The sequence below is a fragment of the Panthera tigris genome, chromosome F2, assembly GCF_018350195.1.
Source record: "Panthera tigris isolate Pti1 chromosome F2, P.tigris_Pti1_mat1.1, whole genome shotgun sequence".
Taxonomy (NCBI): domain Eukaryota; kingdom Metazoa; phylum Chordata; class Mammalia; order Carnivora; family Felidae; genus Panthera; species Panthera tigris.
This window is the reverse complement of record NC_056676.1, coordinates 34142570-34166339: the sequence shown is the minus strand read 5'-3', so window position 1 is coordinate 34166339 and position 23770 is coordinate 34142570. Positions and strand designations below refer to the sequence as shown.

General features: G+C 38.2%; 1 protein-coding gene and 1 pseudogene across 6 annotated transcripts in view; one reads left to right on the top strand and one right to left on the bottom strand.

The window, feature by feature from the left end:
• Positions 1 to 23770, bottom strand: part of WWP1 (WW domain containing E3 ubiquitin protein ligase 1) — a 133856-nt gene that overhangs the window by 49780 nt on the left and 60306 nt on the right. For 4 of the 6 annotated variants that reach the window (XM_042972645.1, XM_042972644.1, XM_042972643.1 and 1 more), the window contains one exon: positions 19169 to 19353. In XM_042972645.1, coding sequence (XP_042828579.1) covers positions 19169 to 19353 — 185 coding nt within the window. Of the gene's footprint in view, positions 1 to 8246; positions 8323 to 18138; positions 18162 to 19168; positions 19354 to 23770 lie in introns of those variants that run through there. The other 2 variants (XM_042972649.1, XM_042972648.1) reach the window with 2 other exon arrangements.
• Positions 644 to 4714, top strand: LOC102953888 (annotated as a pseudogene).

Genomic DNA, 23770 nt, shown 5'->3' with positions numbered 1-23770 from the left:
TCATTCTACACCTTCTAAAGAAATGACTCACTACTGGGATCCACTAATACAATTTAATGCTCATTTAAAAATTTTTTGGTTGTTTTATTAATGTTAGAGACAGAGTGCAAGTGAAGAAGGAACAGAGACAGAGGGAGACACAGATTTTGAAGCAGGCTCCAGGCTCTGAGCTGTCAGCACACAGCCCAACACGGGGCTCAAACTCACGAACTATGAGATCATGACCTGAGCTGAAGTCGGACACTTAACCAACTGAGCCACCCAGGCACCCTCTTAATGTTCATTTAAAAATTTTTTTTCTATGTTTTTATTTATTTTTGAGAGAGAGCGAGTGAGCACATGCAAGCATGGGAGGGACAGAGAGACACGGAGACACAGAATTTGAAGCAGGCTCCAGGCTCTGAGCTGTCAGCACAGGGCCTGACATAGGGTTCAAACCCACAAAACATGAGATCATGACCTGAGCCAAAGTCGGATGCTTAACCGACTGAGCCACCAAGGAGCCCCTTAATGTTCATTTTAAATGTGATCAAAGCATTTCAATTATGTGTCACTATTAAAGTGAAGTCAAATTAAAACTGGAAAGAGACATAGATTATTGAGTAAAACGTATTAGAAAATTCCACATAACGTTCTAATTGAAATGGGGAAGGGAGACCTAATTAAAGGTAATGGCATCTTCAGAGGGAAGACTTAAATGGTGGAAAGTGTACTATTAAAAGGAATTGAATGGTAAGCACAAAATAATAAGAGAATGAGTCAAGTACTGTCTAAATATGAGGAAGAGAATGGCTTTGGGGGAAAAAAAATACATAAAAGAAATAAAGTATTTACAGTTACCCTGTACCAAATACTATTAGATAACACAGTGAAATGAAAAAAGAATGTGCATAGAGAGGCTAACTTCTGGTGTCTCCTATATAATGCTCACTTAAATAATTACCTCATTTAATATTTACTCTTCAATAGTGCAGAAATTAATTTCCAAAAACAAAAAAGCTTAGTTAGCAGCAGTCTTTTCAAAGCAAAATAACACTAAATGGGAAAAGAGGAATAACTGAGATAAGATAATCCAGTCCAAGAAAAAAGTCATAAATCTTTTGCATACTAAAACACAGCACACAAAAACGAACTGTTAGAGAGGAATAAAATGAGATATTAAAGAGTACTGTTCAGTTGTTCAAGGCAAAAACTCCTCTCCTACAATAATTCAACAGCAGGTGAGTGCTCTCAGCTCTTCTCTCCATCTGTACCACTACCTTCTGGTCCATCGTTTCTTGCTTTTACTACTATCAACAGCCTCCTAATTTTAGTCTGCTGCTTTTTCTCATGTCCAGCTACAAGCTATTCTCCAAATGACGGCTCGGAGTAATCTTTTTCACAACATATAAGATTTTTTCATTCCCCTAATTAAACACATCAGTGGATTCCCATTACCACCAGAATAAATTCCAAACTCTTTTACCACAGCCTATGACAATGACTACGTTAATCTGCTCCACAGTTATGCCTGACTTCTCATGATGGCCTTCCTTCTGTTCCCTGAATAGCAAACTCCTTCCCACTTAAGGGATGTGCACTTGCTGTTACTGTGGCCTCCTAATACCTCATGACTGGCTTCTTATCATTTAGAGTGCATGCCCAATTATAACTTCAGAATGTACTTGAGGCAGTGCTTGAGTACCTTATTTACTGTTGTTTCCACCACACCCTAACCTGTTTTATTTCTCATGTTCTGAAATCATTTTATTTGTTTTCATTTCTTTAAGTTCAGAATGGTACAAAAACTTTGTCACTCTTGCATTTCCCAACTGTTAAAAATGCTTTGCATACGAACACAATAAATATTTGTTGAATCAATAAATTAAAGACAAATCATAGAGGAAGAAATGAACTGAACATACCTCTCCCAAAACTATGCAGATTAAAGAGCATCAGTAGAAATATTAACTATATGAAAAATTTAATAACACAATACATCTGACTTAAATTACAGAGAGGTAGCTTTGAGTTTCTACTATGTACATATTCCATCCAAACACGCTGAGAATTTTTAGAAAACCAATATAAAAGACCAAAGGAAAATCCTCCATTATATAATAAGGAGGCCACATTCTAATTACAATGCAATAAAACTAGAAACAAGCAATACAAAATACAACTTATTAAAATGTTTACTGAAAGTCTGGCAGAATCTGTTAAACACTTTTTAAGGGTTATCTTATGTAATAATCTTCACAGAACTATGCTGAGACAGATACCAGCATTATCTCCACTTTACTGGTGAGGAAACTGGTAACTTTCTTTTTAAATGTTTATTTATTTTGAGAGAGAGAGAGAGAGAGAGAGAGAGAGAGAGAGAGAATCCTAAGCAAGCTCCAAGTTGTCAGTACAGAGCCCAATGTGGGTCTCAATCTCACAAATTGTGAGACCACGACCTGAGGTGAGATTAAGAGTCAGACACTTAACTCACTAAGCCACCCAGATGCCCCAGAAGACGGATACTTTTATGTCCATAAAAATGATAGTACTCTCCCCCAATTCACAATCAATATGCTTAGAAGATAAACTAAATAATTATTGAGTTAAAGAGGAAATAATGAAATTATAGACTTTAGGGAAATTAATGGCAATGAAAACACTTGTATCAAAGGCTATTGGACAAAGCCTAACAAGTATCCACGGATATAAGAAAGAATGGCAATAAATGAGCTTAGCACTCAATTCCAGAGCTGAGGGTCCATTGGGGGTGGGGGGCAATGGTAGAAGGAATTTAAAAACCAATAAAACAGATCAGAATTTCCAAACTTACTGATAAGAAATGGGATCCTGTTGGGATCTTGTTGGAAGTATAGATCTCAGTTCCCATTCTAGATTTACTGAATCCCTAGGGGAAATCTCTAAGGAAGGTTTGGGAATCTGTATTTTTAACAAATGCTTCAGATGAATTCTTACCAGTAATATGGAGAAACCATGAAATATACCTTTCCAAGTTTTATAAAGAATATATAATATGAATAACATTAGGAATGCCACATACAACTTTGTAAGTCTGAACCATATTAACTAATCTAAGTCAAGAGAAAGAAAAATTGAAAAGGCTCATCATGGGTTGGCTCAGTCAGTGGAGCATGTGACTCTTGATCTTGGGGTTGAGTTCAAACCCCACATTGGATATAGAGATTATTTAAAAATAAAATCTTTAAAAATAAAATAAAAAGAAAGAAAGGACTCATCAGAGTAGAAATTGAAAAGGTGATGAAAGATCATAGCACTCCACCAAAGGGCACAAGGCTCACTTAGTGTTCTGAGAAAATCCTATGAAGCCTTCAATGAACAGATCACTCTCAATGTTATTTAAAGTAACAAGGAGTAAAAAGGAGTTTCTTAGTTTACTCTTGTAAGGGTAAGTTAACCCTAAAGTTGAAATTCAATAAATTCTAAGATGGTTCAATATTAGGATATTATGTTAGGAAATTGACTATGCTAACATATTAAAAGATAAAAGCCATGACTATTTTCAATACAAACCAAAAAGAATTCAATAAAACCTTGATAAAACACTTGGTAAGAGGAATCAAGAAAAATAAATAGTCTAGATTACCAGAAACCCACAGTAAGCATCGTATATTAACTATAAAATATTAGAAGAATTTCTATTAAGGTCAGGAACAAATTAAAGTCAGGAACAAAACAAGGAAGATCACAACCACCACTCCAATACTGCTGATTACTTTGATGATGCATTAAGACAAGAAGTGAAAAATACTGGAAATAAAATGCTCACTCACAGAGGATAAGTTTATTTAGAACACTCGACAGGATCTCTGACCCATCTTGCAAGATGGCAGGCAAAAAAAGCCGAGAAGCCAAACACTAAGGAGAAAAAAAATCAAAGCCAAGAAGGTCAGACTAGTGCAAGGTTAAGAAGAGTAACCTCAGGGCTAAAATGCCAAAGAAAAGGAAGCCCCACTGCAGCCAAAAACCCTGGCCTAGGCAAAGGAATTGGCAGATATTCCTGATCAGCTATGAAAGGCCATGTACAAGAGGAAGAAGTATTCAGCAGCTAAATACAGAGTTGAAAAGAAAAAGGAGAAGGTTCTTGCTACTGTCACAAAACCAGTTGGTGGTAACAGGAATGGTGGTACCCGAGTGGTTAAAATTCACAAAGTGCCTAGGTATTATCCTACTGAAGATGTTCCTGGAAAGCTACTGAGCCACGGCAAAAAACAACAACAACCCTTTCAGTCAGCATGTGAGGAAAATGCAAGCTAGCATCACTCCTGGGTTCATTTTGATCACCTTCACTGTGCTCCACAGAGGCAAGAGGGTGGTTTTCCTGAAGTGACTGAGCAGTGGCTTGCTACTTGTGATCGGACCTCTGGCCCTCAATCGACTTCCTCTGTGTAGAACACACCAGAAATCTGTCATTGCCACCTCCTCCAAAACTAGTATCAGCAGTGTGAAAATCCCAAAACATCTCACTGATGCTTACTTCAAGAAGCAGCGGCTGAGTAAACCCAGACACCAGGAAGGTGAGATCTTCAACATGGAGAAAGGGAAATATGAGATTACAGAACAGCACAGAGTTGATCAGAAAGCTGCAGACTCGCAAATGCTCCCACAAATCAAAGCTGTCCCTTAGCTTCAGGGCTATATCCGTTCTGTGTTTTCTCTCACAAATGGAGTTCACCCTCACAAATTGGTGTTCTAAGTTTCTTAAAAAGACCCTAATAACTGATCCATTAAAAAAAATAATAAAAAAAGAACACTCACAAGAGTCAACTGAAAAGCTATTAGTACCCAATTAATTTGACCAAAATGTATTAGCTCAACGACCAGATAGAAGTTCAACATCAAAATTACACTCAAGACTTATCTAAACAAAACTAAAAAACATTTTTAAGAGACATTTTAAAACACGGAATGAATGGAGAGGCACATAAAATATCTCTGGATGGGAAGATTCAGCACTGCAAAAAAAAGTAATAATTAACTGGTAAAAATACTGGTAAGGAAGCAGAGCATGAGAAATTCTCATTATTGCTGGTGGGAAAACAAAAGGGTCCAGCCACTTTGGAAGACAGTTTGAACAGTTTCTTACAAAAATAACCATACTCTTATTATATAATAAAGCAGTCCTGGTTTTCAATCCAGTTAAGTTGAAATCTTACGTCCACACAAAAACCTGCACATGAATGTTTATATCAGCTATATTCATAATGGCAAAAATGGAAGCAACCAAGATGGGTAAGAAAATTGGGGTACATTCATTCATACAATGGAATATTAGTTGACAGTATCAGAAATGAGACGTCAAGCCACAAAAAGACATGGAGGAGCCTTAAATACATATTGCTAAGTGAAAGAAGATTCCAACTATAGAGGCCAAACTACAGAGACAGCAAAAAGATCAGTGGTTGTTAGGAGTGTGGGGTAAAGGATAAATAGATGGAGCACAGGGGATTTGGAGAGTGGTAAAACAATTCTGCAGGATACTGTAATGTTGGGTCCACGACAACATGAATTTCTTAAATCTCACAGGACCCATACAACACAAAGAGTGAGCCTTGATGTCAACTATGGACTATAGTTAACAATAACGTATTTATACTGGTTCATTAATTCTAACAAATGTAGCACAGTAATGCAAGGTGTTAATAATGGGAAATTCTGAGTGGGGTAGGACGGCATATCTTTGATTAGAGATTATTACTGATACACGTCAGTGGTTCTCAACTGGACACAAATTTGCCCCCCACTTCAAAGACAGTTAGCAACATCTGGAGCTATGTTTGGTTGTCACAGCCAGGGGAAAGGGAGATGTTACTGGCATCTAGTGGGTACAGGTCAGGAATATACAATACACTGGACAGCCACCCACAACAAAGGATTATCTGGCCCACCATGTCAACAGTGTGAAGTTGAGAAACTCTGATGTGTGCATACCCAGCCACCAGGCAGTGTCCTGCAAAATAAACATCTGTCTACGGTAGCTGCAATACAAACATCTGTTAACAAATGGTATAAGGATGAGTGAAAGGACAAACTAACAAAAAAGACAAAAAGGGAAGGCAGAGAGAGAGGGAGGTCAGAATCATAGGCTCCTTGCTCGTGAAAGAATATGGAGAATTACACGTAAGCTAGTATTTGAAATGTGTAACAGGTGGGAAATTGGAAGTTTATGCAAAGCATTTTTCTTCTCTACAGACTTGGTTTCTTAATGAATGTATCCAAACCCTTACTTTCAGCCATTATGACATTTAAGTTACAGGACACACCTCCCTACTTTCGTGTTTAATCCTTGAGAAGTTTTCCTTGTACTTTATGATATGTACATCTCAAAGCACCACACATTTGTCCTTACTATAACTGTTCAAATAAAGCAGAAAAAGGCAGAAATACTCAAGATTTGAGTATCATTTTTACTCCTTTTTAAAAGTGTGACATGAATGGGGGCACCTGGGTGGCTCAGTCGGTTAAGCATCCAACTTTGGATTTCGGCTCTGGTCATTCAGGATCTCACAGTTCTTGAGTTTGAGCCCCACGTCAGGCTCTGCGCTGGCAGCAAAGCCTGCTTGGGATTCTCTCTCTCCTCTCTGCCCCTCCGCCAGCCTGCTCTCTCTCTCTTTCAAAGTAAATAAATAAAATTAAAAGGTGTGACACGAAGAACTACTGGTGTATATGCATCTTAAGTTTCTTTAAAGTCAATTCACACTTCTAAGTGGGTGGCTATAAAGGGGGTAGTGTTCGAGGGAGGCTTTGATGATGGGATAGTTCTGTATCTTGATCACAGTAGCAGCTACATGAAGTAATACATGATAAAACCGCACAGAATGCACACACAGTGCAGGTACAATAGGCAAAGTGGAGATTTTGTCAACGCCAATTTCCTGATTTTTATATTGTACTGCAGTTACACACTGTATGTTCACACAGGGAGAGCTCCCTATACATTTCTTGGCAACTTTCTATTATTTCAAAATAAAAAGCTATAAACAAAAGTCTAATAAACTTGTGAAATCAGTTCTGCCTGAAACCATACAGAGCTCTGATCTATTAATAAAAGAAAAATTATGTGTTAGAAAAAGTCATTTCACACTGGAAGTTACAGATAGTGGGAAGTGGAGAAGAAAATAGTATTGTTCTTAAATATCTATCACTGTCCAAGGAATATGGTAGATGTTTTTTATTATCTCATTTAACCTTTGAAACAATCCTATCAGGTGGTTAACTGAGGATTATCCTCTTTTTATAAATGGAGGAGCTAGATTTTAAGAATATTAAGTTTGTCTAAGATCACACAGTTAACACATTAAACAGTAGAGCTGGATTTGAACTTAGTCCTATTAGATGCCAGGATTGCCTCCCATTTTAGCTTTAAAAAACTATCAATATTTATAGCAACTAAACTTATCAAAGGAGCTTTTTTTTTAATTTTAGAGAGAATGCATATTGGAGGGAGAGGTGGAGAGAGGGAGGGAGGGAGGGAGGGAGGGAGGGAGAGAGAGAGAGAGAGAGAGAGAGAGAGAGAGAGAGAGAGATTGAATATCTTAAGCAGGCAGCATGCTCAGTGCAGAGCCCGACCAGGGGCTTGATCCCACAACCCTGGAATCATGACCTGAGTCGAAATCAAAAATTGGATGCTCAACCAACTGAGCTACCCAGGTGCCCTTCAAATGGAGCCTCCTGATCTAAAGGGAGGGAGAAAAAAAATTCCCACCAAAAAGCCTTCTTGTATTGATACTGTCTCTGGTGAAATGAAATCATTTGTCTTAAACTCCTTAGCACAGGGCTATAATCCCTTGTCTGAAATCCTTGGGGTCAAGTATGTTCCAGAATCCATTAGTTTTCGAAATTTAGAAAAGTAATATGGCATGTGTACTGTATATTACACTAATAACTGAGCAGATTTGAGGGCTACACATTGTAATTAGACACAATACTATTTCTGTGGCAAAATGTAGAGATACACTAAGCATGATAAACTATGAATACATTTAAGTCAGTTGTAGTCACTTTGACATCAAAGGAGTTCACCAAAAAACCTTTGGTTTTAAAGATTTTAGGATTCTGAATTGTAGGTAAGGGACTAAAAACATGTAATGTGTTATATACAGAATATGCACACTCCCATCCGTATCCCCTCTGTAACATGAAAACTGATTTTAAAAGTCCATGATTAGGAAAAGGAATACCATTTTTGTACTAAGGCCTTAAAGATTATCCCAATCCTTGAAAAGTACCTGAATTCATCCTCCTACCAAGGGATGACAGATCACACTAAAGGCACTGGCAGAGTGGTTACTACCAACAGAATAGGTTCTGGAAGCCTTTTTAAACTGGCCAATAGAATGATGACAGATTGTTTTGTCAGATGTCGCCAACAATTATCAGAGGAGGTGAAAACACAATCGCTAAGTTGGATGATGAAATATTATTTGAAGTCTATCAAAGTATAAAAGCTGAACAGTATACCTTTGAGACACTATAAAAATCACACACATCAAAGTGAACAGAGAAGCAGAAGGCAGAGAGAGCTCAGAGAGATATAACTGGATGTCAATTACAGCTTTTCTATTCCCTAGCTGTGATCTGTGTTTCCGTTCCTCTTGGGAAAAAGGGAAAGATATTGGTATTTATTTCAATTAGTTATGGTGAAAGTTCAATCAGTAAATAGATATACAGTGTTTACAACATATATAGCACAAATGTTAGCTATTATGATTATCCTAGGTTTCCTAATAGCTACTGTGAATGTTATGGGAATTACTTACAATGGAGCCTTCAATTCTAGTTCCTCATATGTTTTATATTCACCTTGAAATTTTGGGCAAGGATAAATAAGAACGTGGGAAGTGGGGCATCTAGGTGGCTCAGTTATTTAAGCATCCAACTTTGCCTCAGGTCATGATCTCACAGTGAGTTCGAGCCCTGCATCGGGCTCTCTGCTGTCAGCACAGAGCCCACTTTGTATCCTCTGTCTCCCTCTCTCTCTCTCTGCCCTTCCCCTGCTCATGCTCTCTCTCTAAAATAAATATCAAAAAGGCAAAAAACAAAAAAAACATGGGAAGTGTACTTGTTCTCAATGGAAGAGTCTATAGAGAACCCGAGAAACCATGGAGTGTAAGAGATTCTGAGATTTCTGAAAAGCCTCCGTAAGTCTTCCTCCCTTTTGTACCAGCATCTGAATATACCCAAACATTAAAACATGCAACTAACCAGTGGTCAATGGACACTTTCACCAATCTACTCAAACAGCTAAATATTTTAGGAAGAAGAGTTAACTCACCAAATTCCATAGATTTTAAATGGAGGATGATGACAAGAATGAGATAGAATGGCGGTATAAGCCTTTCTGAAATGATCATTCATCCTTCTTATTCTTTTCATGAATCAGGACTGAACTTTACAAATAATTGGCCTTTTATCTAATTAGTTTCAGAAATGATGGAACTGGAACTACATTCTGAATGTAATGATAATCCCATATAACAAATCAATCCTGTTATATAACAGTGTTATTTTTATTTTTCACAACTTCTTTGGAGTGTTGTTAAGGAAGTTATATTGTTTAAAATGCAAATTTTGGGGCACCCAGGTGGCTCAGTTGAGCATCTGACTTCGGCTCAGGTCACAATCTCACAGCTCGTGAGTTCAAGCCCCACGTCAGGCTCTGTGTTGGCAGCTTGGAGCCTGGAGCCTGCTTTGGATTCTGTCACCCTCACTCTCTGCCCATCCACTGCTTGTGCTCTGTCTCTCTCTCTCAAAAATAAATGTTAAAAAAAAATTAAAATATAATGCAAATTTATGAATAATTAGGTTTTCCTTGAAATTTTTTGGTATGGATAATTACTTAATAACTTAAAAATTCATGACAAAAGCCCTAGATTTAAGCTTCATTGTGAAAAACTCTGGTTCAGATAAACCACTTTTCTATGTGTTGATATGTATTTTTTGAATTTTTTTTTTTTTTTTTTTTAAGAGAGAGTGAGCACACACAAGCCAGGGAGAGGGGAAATCAAGAGTCATGTCAGGCCAACTGAGCCTCCCAAGTACCTCTATGTGTTTACATTTTTAAAAAATAAATTACTGAGGTGCCTGGGTGGTTCAGTCAGTTAAGCATCCAACTTCAGCTCAGGTCACGATCTCGTGGTTTTTGTGTTTGGGCCACGCATCACGATCTCCACTATCGGAATGGAATCTGCTTCACATCCTCTGTCCCCCTCTCTTTCTGCCCTTCCCTGGTCATTCTCTCTCTCTCTCGCAAAATAAATAAATAAACCTTAAAAAAATAAATTATTGGTCCTTTCTATAGGTACTCAGACTATTTTTAAAAATCGTAATATTTAATTTAGGATAGATAACATAAGTCACAGTTCTCTGAAACTCACTATTACATTTACTCTCCTAGAATTATTGAGGATGTTGCTCACACTATGCGGTTTTTTCATACAATCCATAAAAGATAGAATATCAGAAACAGTAGCTGTTTTAACTGGTCTGTTCTTAATTTAGACACAGTTCCAAATAAAGTAAGGTGATGTTTCCTTTTCTGCTTTGCTAATAACTCTGAGACAAATGTTCCTACTACAAAGCAGATCAGAAATCAGAAAATAAATGCATTTGCCTCACTAATGTCACTCTTGTTATATGTATTTCTCTTCTCTTCATTTTCCAGCCACCTTAAATTAATGACCAAAGAGTTCTACTTATTGTGACCACTCAGGATCTTTAAGTCCATCTTAAAAAAAAAAAAAGGCATTAATAAATTAAAATTTAAAAACCCATTCAGATTCATGGGCCAACATGGTAGAGAAGTAGGGGGATCCATACTTCCCGCGTCTCTCAAACAAAGAAGTGCTGAAGCCAAAGGACTTTAAACCTCAAGAGTCCGGGAGGAAAAGAGGCTGAAATCTACCAGGAAGAAACTTGAGAAAGGACAGGTGGGTGATTGTGAACTGGGGGAAATAAAACCCACAGAGTAGGCACGGAGGGGAGAGATCCCCTTCTGTTGAGAGACGAAGAGAAGAGAAAGCATGGCTGGGGAAGTGTAGGACTGACTGTATCTGGACAAGAGATACAGTCTCTTGTCCCAGGACTGGGACTGAGAGGGATCCTATCTCTAACTGTGGGGCTTTCTTCAGACTGGGGCCATCTCCCTGTTCACGCACCTGGGGAGGAGGGGAGCCAGCCCCAGGTTCAGTGGTAGATCAGGGGCACAGTCCACAGGAGAAAGTGGACCCCTCCCTGGAGGGCTGTGTGACAGAACAAAGCCTGCCTGCGTCCTCCACCCCCTGGAGCTCAGTGGCTAGGTTGAGGGTGCAGTCTGCAGAAGGAGAAACCAGACCCCTCCCTGGAGTGTGCTGGGAGAGAATAAAGCCTGTCTGCTGCCTGTGTATACCACCCCCATGCACCTCAGCGAGGTCAGCAGCGCAGTCCACAGCAGGAAAAGGCAGTCCTCCCTGAAGTCCGGCAGCACAGGCAAAGCCAGGCAGGACCACATATCAAGCTGCACAGAGAGGCACTTCCTCAGTGCCAGAGCACCTGGAGCGGGTCTTTGAACCCTAGCCAAGCACTGGGCCAGGGGAGTTGGGGGAGCGAGAAGGACCGCCCAGTCTGTGCCTGTGGCACAGTGAGGACAACTGGAATGGAGTCCACTGGGTCACAGGGAAGAGACTGGGGGATTACCATTCCCTCCCACCATCACCACCAAGGCAGGACCTCAGGGATCAGTCCGGGGTGGGACAGATAGTGGAGGTGAGACCAGCCTACACCAAACCACGCCCCTCCGTGCAGGTAACAGCTTATCTGCTGGAGCCAGATACATGCTGTGCAACCAGAGGGCTCCATAATCCAGACCAGTGATGCTGCATAGCCTGGATTAATTCCAGGACAATTCTTTAATTCCAGGACAATTCTTATTTAGATATATTCTCCCTTCCTATCTCTTCCCTCCTCTAGGCTGGTTGCTCTGGTTGTTGGTTTGTTGAAGCAGACATATTTAATGCATTCCCTTGATACATGTTCTACATCTCCTTCTGTACTTTCCTCTCTCTCTGGAATAATCAAGCCATATACTTTCTCTGCCTGGGTAACTTTATCTTTGTCCCCCCACCCCCGCGACCTCCTTCTTTATTTTCCTTTCTCTCTCTCTGGATTAAGTCATTTAGTCTCTCTGCCCGGTCAATATTTATTTTCTCTTTGTCCCTGCCCCTGTCATTTCTCTCTTTGCATGTGCTCCTCCATCAGCACTGCCTCTACCTTGTTCTTTACTTGTAGCTGGTGATTCTGTTTTTTTGCTTTTGGATTGTTTTTGTTTGTATGTTTGTTTGTCTGTGGGTTTTTTTTGTCTGTTTGTTTTATCTGTATGTGTGTTTATGTGTCTTTGTTTCCTGTTTGTTTTCCTTTACAGGACTACTTCAAGGAACAAATCAAAGCACACCTCGTAGAGGGTCCAAAACATCACTAGCAGTAGAGAAATAAAATAACCAAAGTCACAACAACAGAGAGCAAGTAACACTCTCCAAAAAAACACTTCCTGAAGGGCCAGGCCCTGGACAGTGTGTGACCCCCCCCTTTAATATAGCAGTGCTCGCAGGTGCCAAGCGCATAACGAGCTTTTAAAATTCATAAGGAACAGAAAACTAGCCAAAATGATGAAATGAAAGAATTCCCCTCAAAAGAAATTCCAGGAAGAAGTGACAACCAAAGAATTAATCAAAACAGATATAAGCAATATAACTGAACAATAACTTAAAATAATAGTCATAAGATTAATTGCTGGGCTTGAAAAAGGCATAGAAGACAGCAGAGAATCTAGTACTGCAGAGATCAAGGAACTAAAAAATAGTCATGATGAATTAAAAAATGCTATAAATGAAGTGTAAATAAAATGGAGGCAGTCACAGTGCGGATTGAAAAGGCAGAGAGGAGAATAGGTGAATTAGAAGATAAAATTATGGAAAAAGAGGAAGCTGAGAAAAAGAGAAAAAAATACAGGATCAAGAGGTGAAAACTAGAGAACTAAGTGATGCAATCAAATGGAACAATATACGTATCATAGGAATTCCAGATGAAGAAGAGAGACAGAAAAGGGCTGAAGGTGTACTTGAACAAATCATAGCTGAGAACTTCCCCAATCCGGGGAAGGAAACAGACACTGAAATCCAAGAGGCACAGAGAACTCCCTTCAGATGTAACTTGAATTGATCTTCTGCATGACATATCATAGTGAAACTGGCAAAATACAAGCATAAAGAGAGAATTCAGAAAGCAGCTAGGAATAAATGGGCCTTAACATACAAAGGTAGAAGCATAAGGGTAGTAGCAGACATATCTACTGAAACTTGGCAGGCCAGAAAGGAATGGCAGGAAATCTTCAATGTGATGAACAGGAAAAGTATGCAGCAAGCCTGTCATTCAGAATAGAAGGAGAGATAAAAGTTTTCCCAAACAAAAGCTGAAGGAATTCATCACACTAAACCAGCACTACAACAGATCCTAAGGGGGATTCTGTGAGTGAAATGTTGCAAGGACCACAAAGTACCAGAGACATCACCACACGCATGAAACCTACAGATAACACAATGACTCTAAACCCACACCTTTCAATAATAACATTAATGTAAATGTACTAAAAGCTCCAATCGAAACACATAAAGTATCAGAATGGATTAAAAAAACAAGACCCATCTATTTGCTGTCTATAAGAGACTCATTTTAGACCTGAGGACACTTTCAGATTGAAAGTGAGGGGATGGAGAACTATCTATCATGCTACTGAAGTCAAAAGAAAGCTGGAGTAGCCATACTTATATGAGACAAACTAGACTTTAAATAAAAGGCTGTAACAAGAGATGAAGAAGGGCATTATATAATAGTCTATTCATCAGGAAGAGCTAACAATTATAAATGTCTATGCACCGAATTCGAAGCACCCATATATTTAAAACAATTAATCACAAACATAAGCATCTTATTGATAAGAATGTGGTAATTGCAGGGGACCTTAATACTCCACTTACAACAATGGACAGATCATCTAGACACAGAACCAGTAAAGAAACAAAGATCCTGAAAGATACGTTGGACCAGATGGACCTGACACACATAATTAGAACTCTACATCCCAAAGCAGAAGAACATACTTTCTTCTCAAATGCACATGGAACATTCTCCAAGATAAATCATATACTGGATCACAAAACAGCCCTCAATAAATATAAAAGAATTGAGATCATACCATGCACACTTTTAGATCACAATGCTATGAAACTTGAGAACAACCACATGAAAAAGTCTGGAAAACCTCCAAAAGCATGGAGGTTAAAGAACATCTTACAAAAGAATGAACAGGTCAATGAGGCAATTAGAGAAGAAATTAAAATACATGGAAACAAATGAAAATGAAAACACAACAATCCAAACCCTCTAGGATGCAGCAAAGGCAATCCTAAGAGGAAAATACACTGCAATCCAGGCCTATCTCAAGAAACAAGAAAAATCCCAAATACAAAATCTAACAGTACACCTAAAGGAAATAGAAGCAGAACAGCAAGATACCCCAAACCCAGCAGAAGAAGAGAAATAATAAAGATCAGAGCAGAAATAAACAATATAGAATCTAAAAAAACAGTAGAGCAGATCAATGAAACCAAGAGTTGGTTTTTTGAAAAAATAAACAAAATTGATAAACGTCTAGTAATGCTTCTCAAAAGAAAAGAGAGAGGACCCAAATAGATAAAATCACAAATGAAAATGGAATTATTACAACCAATCCCTCATAAATACCAGCAATTATCAGGTAATATTATGAAAAATTATATGCCAACACACTGGACAACATGGAAGAAATGGACAAATTCCTACCACCCACACACTACCAAAACTAACAGACCCTAACTAGAGAAGAAATTGAATCAGTTATCAAAAATCTCCCAACAAATAAGAGTCCTGGACCACATGGCTTCCCTGGCGAATTCTACCAGACATTTAAAGCAGAGTTAATACCTATCCTTCTCAAGCTGTTCCAAAAAAAATACAAGGGAAGGAAAACTTCCAGACTCATTCTATGAAGCCAGCGTTAGTTTGATTCCGAAATCAGACAGAGACCTAGCAAAAAAAGAGAACTACAGGCCAATATCCCTGATGAATATGGATGCAAAAAAATCTCAACAAGATACTAGCGAATTGAATTCAACAGCATATAAAAAGTATTATTCACCATGATCAAGTGGGATTCATTCTTGGGCTGTAGGGCTGGTTCAATATTCACAAATCAATGTGATACATCACGTTAATAAAATAAACAATAAGAACCATATGGTCTGGTCCTGTCAATAGATGCAGAAAAAGCATTTGACAAAATGCAGCACCCTTTCTTAATGAAAACCCTCAAGAAAGTCAGGATAGAAGGAGCATGCTTAAACATCATAGAAGCCATTTAGGAAAAGCCCACAGCTAATATCATGGGGAAAAACTGAGAGCTTTCCCCCTGAGAGCAAGAACACGACAGGGATGTCCACTCTCACCACTGTTGTTTAACATAGTATTGGAAGTCCTAGTGTCAGCAATCAGACAACAAAATGAAATAAAAGGCATCAAAACTGGCAAAGATGAAGTCAAACTTTCACTTTTTGCAGATGACATGATACCCTACATGGAAAACCTGACAGATTCCACCAAAAGTCTGACAGAACAGATACATAAATTCAGCAAGTTGCAGGGTACAAAATTAATGTACAAAAATCGGTTGCATTTTTATACACCAATAATGAAGCAACAGAAAGACAAATAAACTGATACCATTCTCAATTGCAACAGAACCATAAAATACCTAGGAATAAACCTAACCAAACATGTAAAAGATCTGTATGCTGAAAACTATAGAAAGCTTATGAAGGAAACTGAAGAAGATACAAAGAAATGGAAAAACATTCCATGCTCATGGATTGGAAGAATATTGTTAAAATGTCAATACTACCAAAGCAATCTACACATTCAACACAATCCCAATCAAAATTGCACCAGCATTCTTCTCAAAGCTAGAACAAATAATCCTAAAATTTGTATGGAACCATAAAAGACCCCGAATAGCCAAAGTAATATTGAAGAAGAAAACCAAAGTGGGAGGCATGACAATCCCAGACTTTAGCCTCTACTACAAAGCTGTAATCATCAGGACAATATGGTACTGGCACAGAAACAGACACATAGACCAATGAAATAGAATAGAGACCGCAGAACTGGACCCACAAATGTATGGCCAACTAACCTTTGACAAAGCAGGAAAGAGTATCCAGTGGAAAAAAGACAGTCTCTTTAACAAATGGTGCTGGGAGAACTGGACAGCAACATGCAGAAGAATGAAACTAGACCACTTTCTTATACCATACACAAAAATAAACTCAAAATGGATGAAGGACCTGAATGTGAGATAGGAAATCATCAAAACCCTAGAGGAGAAAGCAGAAAAAAAACCTCTTTAATCTCAGCTGCAGCAATTTCTTACTTGACACATCTCCAAAGGCAAGGGAATTAAAAGCAAAAATGAAGTACTGGGACCTCCTCAAGATAAAAAGCTTCTGCACTGCAAAGGAAACAATGAACAAAACTAAAAGGCAACCAACGGAATGGGAAAAGATATTTGCAAATGACATATTGGACAAAGGGCTAGTATCCAAAATCTACAAAGAACTCACCAAACTCCACACCTGAAAAACAAATAATCCAGTGAAGAAATGGGCAGAAGACATGAATAGACACTTCTCTAAAGAAGACATCCAGATGACCAACAGGCACATGAAAAGATGCTCAACGTCACTCCTCATTAGGGAAATACAAATCAAAACCACACTCAGATATCACCTCATGCCAGTCAGAGTGGCTAAAATGAACAAATCAGGAGACTATAGATGCTGGCAAGGATGTGGAGAAACGGGAACCCTTTTGCACTGCTGGTGGGAATGCAAAATGGTGCAGCCACTCTGGAAAACTGTGGAGGTTCCTCAAAAAATTAAAAATAGATCTACCCTAAGACCCAGCAATAACACTGCTAGGAATTTACCCAAGGGATACAGGAGTGCTGATGCATAAGGGCACTTGTACCCCAATGTTTATAGCAGCACTCTCAACAATAGCCAAATTATGGAAAGAGCCTAAATGTCCATCAACTGACGAATGGATAAAGAAGATGTGGTTTATATATACAATGGTATACTACTTAATGAGACAGAATGAAATCTGGCCATTTGCAGCAACATGTATGGAATTGGAAGATTTATGCTAAGTGAAATAGGTCAGTCAGAGAAAGACAGATACCATATGTTTTCACTCATGTGGATCTTGAGAAACTTAACAGAAGACCATGGGGGAGAGGAAGGGGGGGGGAGAAAAAGTAACAGAGAGGAGGGAGGCAAACCATAAGAGACTCTTAAGGACGGAGAACAAACTAAGGATAGATGGGGGGTAGGGGAGAGGGGAAAGCGGGTGATGGAAAGGAGGAGGGCACTTGTTGGGATGAGCACTGGGTGTTGTATGGAAACCAATTTGACAAGAAATTATATTAAACAAAAAAATTCAGAGGGGCACCTGGGTGGCTCAATCAGCAAGTGTCTGACTTCAGCACAGGTCCTATCTCATAGTTTGTGAGTTTGGACCCTGCATCGGGTGCTGTGCTGACAGCTTGGAGCCTGGAGCCTACTTCAATTCTCTCTCTGTCCCTCCAGTGCTCACACTGTCTGTCTGTCTGTCTGTCTGTCTCTCTCTCTCTCTCTCTTTCAAAAATAGACAAAAATTAAAAAAAAACAAAAAACAAAAACATTCAGAGGTCAATTCCTACGTTTATAAAAACTCTCAAGATAGAGCAGAGTAAGTCTCCCTCCAATCCTGGGTATAAATATACAGTTGTCTTATCTATAATCCCATGTATTTTCATTCAATTCCTGAATTGATTCTTTACTTTTTTCTACTTTTGAATACTTTCCCATAGATACACAAAACACAGGAAAAAATATAGACTCTGGAAATAAAAGACCAGTATTACAACTCTAGCTCCCAAACATAATCAACCTTAAGATGTTTGAGTTTGAAGAGATTCATCTAAAAGAATATATAAAGATGAAACAAGAAAATTACTTATGAATTTTTACAGCTGAGTCCATTGGAATACAGGATTATAGAAAAAAATCTTCCATAGGCATTCCTTCTGTAATGGAATAATACCCCTGAAAAATCTAGAACTTTGAGAGCTCTCTCAGCTCAAACTACATTTTTCTAACAACTTGTAATACAAAGAAATAAATTATTTGTGTACTGAAGACAGGTTAAAGAAACCATTTATTGGGGCACCTGGGTTGCTCAGTCAGTTAGGTGTCTGATTCTTGATTTTGGCTCAGGTCATGATCTCATGGTTCATGAGCTTGAGCCCTGCATCAGGGTCTGCGCTCACAGTGTGGAGCCTGCTTGGGATTCATTCTCCCTTTCTCATTCTGTCTCTCTCTCTCCCTCTCTCCCTCCCTCCCTCTCTCCCTCTCTCCCTCTGTCTCTGCCCCCCACTCCCTTCCTCTCTCCACCCCCAAGAGAAACCACTTATTACTAACAAATTAATAAACTCACAAAAGTTCTTTTAGAAATATTATATAATGAACTTTTTTTGCATGTGGCATAAAGCCTAAGAATCTATAAGTACATGCTTAGTGAAATGTATTGTTATTTTTTTTTAATTTTTTTAATGTTTATTTATTTTTGAGAGAGAGAGAGACAGACAGACAGACAGACAGACTGTGAGTGGGGAAAGGGGCATAGAGAGAGGGAGACACAGAATCTGAAATAGGCTCCAGGCTCCGAGCTGTCATCACAGAGCCCGATGTGGGGCTCAAACTCATGGACCGCGAGATCATGACCTGAGCCAAATTCAGATGCTTAACTGAGTTGCCCAGGATCCCCAATGAAATGTATTGTTATTTCTAAACTAAATATATATTTGGAATATCCTCCTAAATAATCTAGAAAAATTCAAAACATTAGGAAAGATTTCAGTTATTTAGATCTTTAGATTCCTATCGCAGAACTGAAGATTAAGAAAGATAGTACAGTAAGAGAAGTGTAGGCATAAAGTTTAATTTAGTTTCCATTTAAACAATGAGTCATAAATCACCATACTTACCAGTGTCATTGGCAGGCTCAGATGTGAGTGGTTTTGGAGCTGGTGTATTTTTGGGTCTGGCAGCAACCTGAGACGGAGATGAAGGTGTGTTGTCTCCATTAACTACATATGAACAGCATGAGTTTTGAACTAGAGTGCTTGTAGGTGTATGATTATCTATTCCACTGGTACCTTCAACAACCAACCTTAAAAAAAAGAAAAAAAAGATGCTTTACTTCAATAAGTGCAATTAAGTGACTTTCCATCAGAATTGTCATAAGAAAGATTTACCAAATTCTTAGTACTCAAGCAAAGTGATAGGTAGAAAGAGTAATGAACACAAGATATAGCATGCTTTTACTACATTAAAGTTTAAATTACTTTCAGTTCTAAGTGTATCCACACTAGCAGATAACTATATATATACTCAGATATATAAATATATTAAATCAAAATAATTTCAGTCCCTCAAAGTAATGATCAAGTTGTACCTTTTAAATATTTAAGTCTAAGGGGCTCCTGGGTGGCTCAGTCAGTTAAGCGTCCAACTTTGGCTCAGGTCATGATCTCATGGTTCATGAGCTTGAGCCCCGTGTCAGGCTCTGTGCCTGGCGCCTGCTTTGAATTCTGATATCTCTCTCTTTCTCTGACCCTCCCCCTCTCATTCTCTGTCCCCCTTTATCTCTGCTTCTCTCTCAAAAATAAATAAATGTAACAACAACAACAAAATGTGTGTGTGTATATGTATTTAAATATTTAATCTAAGAATAATCTTTAAAGTGCTCTTTAAAAAGCATTTCTAAAAAGCATTTTCAAAAAGCTCAAGGAACTTTTAAAAATCAATTCCAACCATTATAATTTTTTAAATAATTTATTTTTTAACTTACTTCCAAGTTAGTTAGTATATAGTGCAACAACGATTTCAGGAGTAGATTCCTTAATGCCCCTTACCCATTTAGCCCACCCCCCCACCCACAACCCCTCCAGTAACCCTCTGTTTGTTCTGTAAATTTAAGAGTCTCATGTTTTGTCCTCCTCCCTGTTTTTATATTATTTTTGCTTCCCTTTCCTTATGGTCATCCGTTTTGTATCTTAAAGTCCTCATGTGAGTGAAGTCAAAAGATACTTGTTTTTCTCGGACTGATTAATTTTGCTTAGCATAATACCCTCTAGGTTCCATCCACGTAGTTGCAAATGGCCAGATTTCATTCTTTTTGATTGCTGGGTAATACTGCATTGTATATATATATATAGACCACATCTTCTTTATCCATTCGTCTGTCAATGGACATATGGGCTCTTTCCATACTTTGGCCATCGTTGATAGTGCTGCTATAAACATTGGGGTACATGTGCCCCTTCAAAACAGCACACCTGTATCCCTTGGATAAATACCTAGTAGTGCAATTGCTGGGTCATAGGGTAGTTCTATTTTTAATTTGTTGAGGAACCTCCATCCTGTTTTCCAGAATGGCTGCACCAGTTTGCATTCCCACCAGCAGTGCAAAAGAGATCCTCTTTCTCCACATCCTTGCCAACATCGGTTGTTGTCTGAGTTGTTAATGTTAGCCATTCTGACAGGTGTGAGGTGGTATCTCATGGCGGTTTTTATTTATATTTCCCTGATGATGAGTGACATTGAGCATTTTTTCATGTGTCAGATGGCCATCTGGATGTCTTCTTTGGAAAAGTGTCTATTCATGTCTTTTGCCCATTTCTTCACTGGATTATTTGTTTTTTGGGTGTTGAGTTTGTTAAGTTCTTTATAGATTTTGGTTACCAACCCCTTATCTCGTATGTTGTTTGCAAACATCTTCTCCCATTCCGTTGGTTACCTTTTAGTTTTGCTATTTGTTTCCTTTGCTGTGCAGAAGCTTTTTATTTTGATGAGGTCCCAATAGTTCATTTTTGCTTTTGTTTCCCTTGCCTCCGGAGATGTGTTGAGTAAGAAGTTGCTACGGCCTAGGTCAAAGAGGTTTATGCCTACTTTCTCGTCGAGGATTTTGATGGCTTCCTGTCTTACGTTTAGGTCTTTCATCCATTCTGAGTTTTTTTTTGTGTATGGTGTAAGAAAGTGGTCCAGGTTCATTTCTCTGCATGTCGCTGTCCAGTTTTCCCAGCACCACTTGCTGAAGAGACTGTCTTTATTCCATTGGATATTCTTTCCTGCTTTGCCAAAGATTAGTTGGCCATAAGTCTGTGGGTCCATTTCTGGGTTCTCTATTCTGTTCCATTGATCTGAGTGTCTGTTCTTGTGCCAGTACCATACTGTCTTGATGATAACAGCTTTGTAATACATCTTGAAGTCCGGGATTGTGATGCCTCCAGCTTTGGTTTTCTCTTTCAAGACTGCTTTCGCTATTCAGGGTCTTTTCTGATTCCACAAATTTTAGGATTATTTGTTACAGCTCTGTGAAGAATGCTGGTGTTATTTTGATAGGGATTGCCAACCTATTGTAATTTTATTAAACACTGGAAAATAAGCTGAAAAGGTCTTCAAATATTGATTACAAATTACAGTGTAGTAGGTACTAAAATAATGAGGACATGATAATCAGAAAAGCTAAATATTATATCACAGTTAGAAGAATTTATAGCAAATACATGAGCTGCAAATAAATAAATAAATCTACAACTACAAAATCAAATATTTTAAACCTTATTGGCAATGGATAGGAAGTTGGGTGATATCATGTAAATAAACAGGAGAGTTTTTCCAAATATCTACTCTCCACAAAGCAGCCTAATGTTTCTAAAAATATATCAATCAGATTGTGTCTAGCTATCTTTGTCTCCAAGTTCCTCCTTTCTTACCTTGATATATATACCATATATCAATTTTACTGAACATGAAAACATGCTGTAAAGCCTTCCTGTTTATTACAAATTATCATACGCAAGCAGTAATATTATAATGACTATAGGATTATCCAAAAAAAAAGGATAAATATTATATTCTCGAGTTGGAAGAATTTGTAGAGCATGAATTAACTAAAAATAAACTCACAGTCTTTGCACTTGCTATGTCCTCTGCCTAGAATAATGCTCTCCTGTCAGAACTCTGCATGGATAGTACATTTTTGGCTTTTTAATTGTAGCTCAAATGACACTTTTTCAGAGGTAATTCCCCCAACATCTCTCTTTAAAACAGACTCCCTTTCATTCCTGTCACCTTGTCCTATTTCAATGACTTCACAGTTCTTAATACTATTTCCAATTAGCTAATTCATTTCTTCACTTACTTACTCTTTACCTTTATCCCACCAGAATGAAATTTCACAGGAACAGGGCCAGTATTCTTAGTGCTTGGACTAGTGTCGAGCACCAAACAGGCACTCAATAAGTATCTGATGATGAATGAATGAATGAAACTCTCCTTTCCTTTGTTACCTGTGTATTTGGAATGAGATGTCTTCAGGAAGTTTGGACAAGGAAAGGAAGTTCCCAAGTGATTCTTCTGATTGCACAGCCCTCCCCAGCCACTCAGGAAGAAATCAGTGATCCAAGAGTCTAAGTAGAAGAATTCATGTGAAGTTCTCCTGGTGCTATAGATCTAATCTTTCATTCAAAATGTCTTACTATGCAATAAATTAGTTTTCAGATTGGTCATGACTCAATCTTCTTTACCCATCTAAGATTGTATTACAAAGATTATAAAAACAGATACATATTTTAGATACACACAGACAAAATATTTTAATCTACCTAGTGTTGTACCCTTTTAGCTCTTAGTTTTTTCCTATAGAAACTAAATAGATTTATTTAAGCCAAATACATATTCAGAAAATATACTTATCTGTGCTCTATGAGAATCATTTAATAACAATTTAGGAGTAATGATGTTAGTAATTTTATATATTAATAGAGGTCACACTTTGTCATATACCAGCATATTTTTCAGACATTAACAAGTCACTTTTATGGCAATGTATTTTTATATTTTGAAGGATTCATTATAACCAGTCTATTATATGTTTTTATTCTAATTTAAACTATTCCAAAGAGAAAGCTTTTATGGTCATCAAACTGTAAGCAAAGGGAATTTCTGAGATGGCAGGATGATTTCTGAGGAAAGACTACAATCTGTGGAGCATGTACCTTCTAGTGATCTACTGGAAGCTGCCAATTCAGATAGCAAAAAGATGCCAATTTTCCCACATTATCTGCACCTATCTATTTACTGATATAATATGCCTAAATACAGATTTTAAGAAGCCATTTCCAATAAAAAAGAATGATGTACTGACACATGCTACAACACGAATGAATCTCATGCTAGGTAAAAACGGCCAGTAATAGAAGGTGACAAAGAAAAGAATGAATTAATGACACACGCTACAACATGAATGAATCTCATGCTAAGTAAAAACAGCCAGTAATAGAAAGTGACATATATGTCCATTTCTAAGAAAAGGCCAGAACAGGCCAAGCCACTGGACAAAAAGTAAGTTAGGGCTGCCAGGAGCTGGGAGAGAGGAATGGGGAGAGACTGCTCATGGCTACAGAGTCTCTCTCTCTCTCTCTCTCTCTCTCTCTCTTTTAATGTTTATTTATTTTTGAGAGAGAGAGTGAGAGAGAGAGAATGCACACATGCATGGGAGAGGCAGAGAGAGAGAGAGAGAG